Genomic DNA, 7006 nt, shown 5'->3' with positions numbered 1-7006 from the left:
CCAGTTCTGTCAGGTTGGATGGTGAACGTTGGTGGACAGCCATTTTCAGGTCTCTCCAGAGATGCTCAATTGGGTTTAGGTCAGGGCTCTGGCTGGGCCAGTCAAGAATGGTCACAGACTTGTTCCGAAGCCACTCCTTTGTTATTTTAGCTGTGTGCTTTGGGTCATTGTCTTGTTGGAAGGTGAACCTTCGGCCCAGTCTGAGGTCCTGAGCACTCTGGAGGAGGTTTTCTTCCAGGATATCTCTGTACTTGGCCCCATTCATCTTTCCTTCAATTGCAACCAGTCGTCCTGTCCCTGCAGCTGAAAAACACCCCCATAGCATGATGCTGCCACCACCATGTTTCACTGTTGGGATTGTATTGGGCAGGTGATGAGCAGTGCCTGGTTTTCTCCACACATACCGCTTAGAATTAACACCAAAAAGTTCAATCTTGGTCTCATCAGACCAGAGAATCTTATTTCTCATAGTTTGGGAGTCCTCCATGTGTTTTTTGGCAAACTCTATGCGGGCTTTCATATGTCTTGCACTGAGGAGAGGCTTCCGTCGGGCCACTCTGCCATAAAGCCCCGACTGGTGGAGGGCTGCAGTGATAGTTGACTTTGTGGAACTTTCTCCCATCTCCCTACTGCATCTCTGGAGCTCAGCCACAGTGATCTTTGGGCTCTTCTCCCACGATTGCTCAGTTTGGCTGGACGGCCAGGTCTAGGAAGAGTTCTGGTCATCCCATACTTCTTCCATTTAAGGATTATGGAGGCCACTGTGCTCTTAGGAACCTTGAGTGCTGCAGAAATTCTTTTGTAACCTTGGCCAGATCTGTGCCTTGCCACAATTCTGTCTCTGAGCTCCTTGGGCAGTTCCTTCGACCTCATGATTCTCATTTGTTCTGACATGCACTGTGAGCTGTAAGGTCTTATATAGACAGGTGTGTGCCTTTCCTAATCAAGTCCAATCAGTTTAATTAAACACAGCTGGACTCCAATGAAGGAGTAGAACCATCTCAAGGAGGATCAGAAGAAATGGACAGCATGTGAGTTAAATATGAGTGTCACAGCAAAGGGTCTGAATACTTATGACCATGTGATATTTCAGTTTTTCTTTTTTAATAAATTTGCAAAAATTTCTACATTTCTGTTTTTTTCTGTCAAGATGGGTTGCTGAGTGTACATTAATGCGAAAAAAAATGAACTTTTTCGATTTTAGCAAATGGCTGCAATGAAACAAAGAGTGAACAATTTAAAGGGGTCTGAATACTTTCCGTACCCACTGTATATCGGCCAATATTAACATATCGCAAATATGATAAAAATGTGTATGGCAGATAAATAACAAGTAATGTCAGTAGGCTACAGAAATGCCAAACTAAATTGAAGGTAATTTAGAAACAGTGTCAGATTGACTAACTTTTTTCCATCAGCGAGCAATGTTGATTTTTCAGCTGCAAAAAACACTTATTGATATCAGTATTGGCCTGAAAAATTGATCGGGCTATGATGCATATTTACGACATTGTGTTTATCATGGCAATTAGGTGACATCATTTCCCTTTTAAGAACAATCTACAGCAGCAAAGGCAGTCCTATTTACGCCAGCTGAATGAGAATATGTATACAACACGTGTTTTGTTTTATTGTACAAATGAAACACTTAAGATGATAAAGGCCACACAGATTTTGCAGGACACAGCTCAAATTGAAGGAAGCCCACATAAGCAGTGATCAGTCGACTGTGACCACACTGAATAATCCCTTAGAACATTTATTTCCTGTCTTCTCATAGTACCTTCCTTTAAAACATGTATCTATGGGGAAATCAAGTGATGTTTGACCAAAATCTGTTCTGAGGTTTGCCTGGAAGTGTGTGGTCACAATCCTCACACACTGTATATTTACAAAAGCACTTTTACGAGCTGTCACCTGGAATATTTAAAGAAAGCAAAACATGTCCAGACAATCCTTTAATTTGCTGTTTTATGTGGATACAAATCTGAATCAATATGTGGACCCCAGGAAGAAGAGTATATGGGAGCTATCCAAATACAGAATAAATAACACACATTCAGAGATAATCGAAACATTTTATTTAGTTAAATTAAGTGACTTCCAAGACATAAAAAAGCAAAAATGCCTAATCAATTTGCACTCAATCCAGATTTGCATGTGGGGTTGATTTTGGAGGGGAAAAAGTAAAATCTAAGACAGCTTTTGATACAAATATTTACATTGAAAAGTAGATTAAAAATATGAAAATATTTATTTTTGTCTTTATCTATTTACATTTCTGACGGGGACAAAGCTAAAAATACATGTTTACTGGACATGAGTTTAAAGGGTTCAAATGACGTGTAAGACCTAAAGCCACAAGAGGGCAGCAACACACCATGCAGAGTATTTGTTATAAGAAAAATTACATTTGTCTTGTGCGAGAAAATATATAAAATGAGATGATGGATACAAAACCCATGCAGAGGTAAAAACAAAAGGGGAAACAGATCGTGAGTGATTGGAGCTCCATCAGGACAGCATAAGGAGATTTGACTCGATTAATGTGTTGCACAGCCTTGATGATTTATATTGAAAGCATGCTTGCATTTCTCACCTAAGGCATGGATCAGCAAAACCAAACATTGCTGTTATAGATCAGGCCTACCAGCTCTGAAGAATTACAACTGCACATGCACAGAATCATGGTTTTGTGGCTGCAGCCTTCATTTTAATTTCAATTTTCAGACAGCAAGGTGTTGGGTGAGATAGGCATGAATGATAAACACATGCACCCTGTGTAGGATTTGTATGTGCTCATTGCATTTTCATGCCAAATTATTACATGTTTTGCTCAAATGCACAACATTAATTCAAGTGTGATGGTAGCCCAGGGCTGCCACATACAAAGCAATCAATGCCATATATTTCGCATGATACACGTGCACCTCCCCCACATTACAATTCAATTCCCATCATACTGTGTAATTGTGCCATTGACCTCCACCTTGCAGCGACCATGAGGCTCTGAAACAGATATTATATATTGAGCAAGACAAGCGATTCCATTTCCATTTAAGCCTCATAGCGCTCTACACATTAATATCTTGTGGATATCCTTCCACCGACTCTAAATGTATCTCCCAAAATGAACATTAAATATTCATATCTCTCCAGCTTTAAGTGGGCTTTCCCTCTTCAAGGACTCATCTCTGGCCGCCCCCTCAAAGGTAAGCTCCCCATTTGGCGATGCGGAAGGGAGATTCCTCAGCTCTTCCAGGCATACACCCCCTCCTCTGTGTGATGATGCCTTTACGCACCACTATAATAAGCGGAGACGTGATTTTCTGGGGCGAATCCCTGCCGACGTCACTCCCAGACCTTTATAAATATCCCGAGCAAGAGCCTCTGATCAGACTCAAACACAACCGCTTTTTCCGGCTACTACACTTCAAACCAAAGGATTATTGGATTTCCCTCGTTATTGAATTGCCAGTAAGTAATCTTTAATACTGATGATACATTTTAAACTTTAGTTTTGTGCCGGTTTATGTTGAGTAGAGTTCATTTACGTGGTCAAGTCGAAATTTCAGAAATACCAGATTTGATATTTTCTTAATTATAGGCTACTCTGCCAAATATATGTTTTAATTGTTAATTGAAGATGACTCTATGGACTTTTATTTTGTGTTTTCCCTTTAGACCTATCTAAATGTGATTTAAAAAAATAAGAGCACAGATTTACGCATGTCACACTTATCCTACAGATCCTCCGTAAAAGCGCAATGACTTTGAACAAGGGTGACAAATTGCGGAACATGGACAAGAGGAGAGGAAGCGTGCCGTTCCCCATGAATCTACCAAACCTGCACCGGAGAAGCATGCCCGTGGACGACCGGGACCTGCGCGCCACGATGCCACAGACCGGGCAGACCGACGAGCTGTCCAACCTCCTGCGCTGCACCTCCTACTCCCAGAGCGAGCAGCACCGCGGCAGCTGCGCGTCCGACTCCTCCGACTCCGTCATCTCCACCGGCAGCGAGACGGAGTCCACGCTGCACAAAGTGGTCCTCCTCGGGGAGCACGGCGTCGGCAAGTCCAGCCTGGCTCGGGTCTTCGGAGGGGTTGAGGACGCTGGTCACGACTGCGATGAAGCAGGTAAATGTTGACGCTTTGGATGAGTCATCAATCCTATAGCCAGGGGCGCCGAAAAGGGGGGGGTAAAGGAGACGGATTCTAGGGGCCCATGATGGAGGGGGGCCCAGAGAGGCCCCTAATGATGATGAAATTATAATACAGAAAAAATAATGACACTAAGTTATTAACTAACATATAATCACACATGTTTTATTTTATGGTAATGATAGTCAAAAATACCATTAAAATGCATAATTGTATGTAAAATAGCATCAAAAAATTTTGCCGCTGTGTTGGGGGCCCTGTAAAGATTCTTTTCATGGGGCCCAAAATCCCTAGCGGCGCCCCTGCCTATAGCAACCACCACCACCACCACCCATTGTCTATGGAGATGTATGTGATAATTAGGACTGGCATAGGTTCATTTAGTCAACATAATACTAAACAACACACGAGGCAATACTCATGCTTGGAGATGCAATGTTGTAATGAATAAATGTTCTGAGATATTAAGCATCACAACTGTACAGGCCACTTTCTACTTTTTAAAATGATTTTACCCATAATCTTCAAAGAAGCAAAACCACTCAAGTATGAAATGTCGATTTTTGGGGAGAATAATTTAAAATCCTTAATTTAGTAGTATGTATGACAACAGTCATAGATTTAGTTGATTGATAAGAAAAAAAATCTGAACTTTTTGCATCCAAGAGTGTACATGCATTGATTATTGCTATTTCCATCTACAACAAGGCACCAGCCCTGCCCTCAGTTGTACAGCTGTCAGAATCACATCCAATAGCATAATGTGAAGGAAAAATATCAAAGGCTAGTGATGTCTTGATAAGAGGCTGTGATCAACTTTCTGCTTTCATGTGGAGACTGCTATAGAAAAATAAATGCTAAAATCAATGTGAAGAAAAGCAGCAACAAACATGTCTGATCATATAAGAGATGCTTTCCCCCCTCTCCATCAGTGTGTGTAATATTTCATTGTTTTCTTCCTCAGGAAACACTTATGACAGATCTATCGTGGTGGATGAAGAAGAGTCATGCATTGTGTTGTATGACATCTGGGAACAGGTGAGTTATATATTATTTATGCAATGTATGCTCCATTTATATTGATTCATGGATATTACATTAGGAAAAGATGGGATCAGCCATGTTTGATGCTAAACCTGGTATGTGTTTCTCTCCTGAAGGATAACAGCCAGTGGCTGAAGGAACAGTGCATGAGGATGGGAGACGCCTACATCATCGTGTATTCAGTGACAGACAAATCAAGCTTCGAGAAGGCGTCAGAGCTGCGGATTCAGCTGCGCCGGGCCAGGCAGTCAGAGAACATTCCCATAATCCTTGTGGGCAATAAGAGTGACCTGGTGCGGTCCAGAGAGGTGTCTGTAGATGGTAAGTCAGAATGATTAACTAACCTTTGATCCTAATATATGCCACTGATGTACAATGTGTTCGGATAATACAATATTTAAGCTCATAGGAAGTGGTTTAGGCGTTTGGTTGCTTAAATAATAATTAAATATTTATCATTTGAAGCTAAAAAGCTATTTGTGAGGTTTTTCATGATCAAATTTGACAATACTGGTGCAAACTGACTGGCTTTAGTAGAACAGGACACATGTCTCACTTGACTGCTCAGGTTCAGGCCAGGCCTACTTTCAAACACCCATAAAACTAAAACCAAAGTTTGAAAACTATTCACCCATTTTTTATCTTTATAAGCCTTAATCTGCTTGACTTCCTATCCTAGAGTGCATCTAATTAAGTTTTCTCTCCATATGTTCTTTATCACAGAGGGAAGCGCCTGTGCAGTTGTATTCGACTGCAAGTTCATCGAGACGTCTGCGTCCCTTCACCACAATGTGCATGACCTATTCGAGGGCATCGTCAGACAGATCCGCTTGAGGAAAGACAGCAAGGAGGAGAACGCACGACGCATGGCCAACTGCAGGCGCAGAGAGAGCATCGGCAAAAAGGCCAAGCGGTTTCTGGGCCGCATGGTCGCACGCAAGAACAAGAAGATGGCTTTCAGGCAGAAGTCAAAGTCCTGCCATGACCTAACAGTCCTTTGAGGAGCAAACGGGACAGACAGACATTTTTTTTTATTTGGCCTCTGAAGACCAGACGCTGTGTGTGTTTTAACACTAACCCTAAAGGACTAATAGAGCTGTACAGAAATATATTTTTACTTTTTAGACACCAACCAAATGTAAAGAGCGGATTTAATTAATAAAAAAATGAGACTATTCAAGTCATATCATGATAATGGTGAAAACCTGCATGAAGCTTTGCAAAAATGTCTTTTATTTTATTATTATTTTTGTCTGCCTTAAACATGTTGCTGTCATAATAGGCTGTGTATGTATGAAAAATCCACAAAGGCTTGTTATTTCTCATGAGTTGCACAGATTGCCTTGCTGTTGGGTTATTGTTTTGCTCCTTTATTGGAGGGGATTGATGTAAATACTAAAACATGAATGTTGCTGAATGCAACGTACATCTCAATATCCTAAAAGACACGGTGAAGAATCACAATACTTGGTCATCTGGAGTCATATTTACTTGAAACGTGGTACGCAGGTTCGTGCCTCAGCCAAGTTATTGCGGAGTATTCGAAGATATGAGAAAACTGTTTTTCTATGTTGTTCAATAACATTAAATTCAGGATGTGAATGTATGAGTAAAGCAATAAGTTATATAAATCTTGTGTACCTTGACATTGTTTGGAAATTCTTTGTTTACGCTGATTTCCTTTTTCAATGAAATAAAACAAATCAAAAGATAAAATCTTCTGTGTCATTATTACTGAATCTAAGTGTTCAAAAGAATGCAACAGAAATAAGGGAGATGTTGTTCAGGCGATTTACAT

At 40.9% G+C, this 7006-nt stretch overlaps 1 protein-coding gene across 1 annotated transcript; it reads left to right on the top strand.

Annotated features, from left to right (window-relative positions):
- Nucleotides 1-981: 981 nt before the first annotated feature.
- On the top strand, nucleotides 982-6911 carry rrad (Ras-related associated with diabetes). The gene is made up of 6 exons (XM_054608761.1): nucleotides 982-1031; nucleotides 3160-3477; nucleotides 3750-4140; nucleotides 5129-5202; nucleotides 5325-5529; nucleotides 5932-6911. Exons 2-6 carry the CDS (start codon nucleotides 3232-3234, stop codon nucleotides 6207-6209), a joined length of 1194 nt encoding a protein of 397 aa, XP_054464736.1. The 5' UTR covers nucleotides 982-1031; nucleotides 3160-3231; the 3' UTR covers nucleotides 6210-6911.
- Nucleotides 6912-7006: the final 95 nt, after the last annotated feature.

The sequence above is a fragment of the Anoplopoma fimbria genome, chromosome 2 (assembly GCF_027596085.1).
Source record: "Anoplopoma fimbria isolate UVic2021 breed Golden Eagle Sablefish chromosome 2, Afim_UVic_2022, whole genome shotgun sequence".
In the NCBI taxonomy this organism is placed as follows: Eukaryota; Metazoa; Chordata; class Actinopteri; order Perciformes; family Anoplopomatidae; genus Anoplopoma; species Anoplopoma fimbria.
Note: the sequence above shows the minus strand (reverse complement) of the source record. Positions and strands in the feature narration are given on the sequence as shown.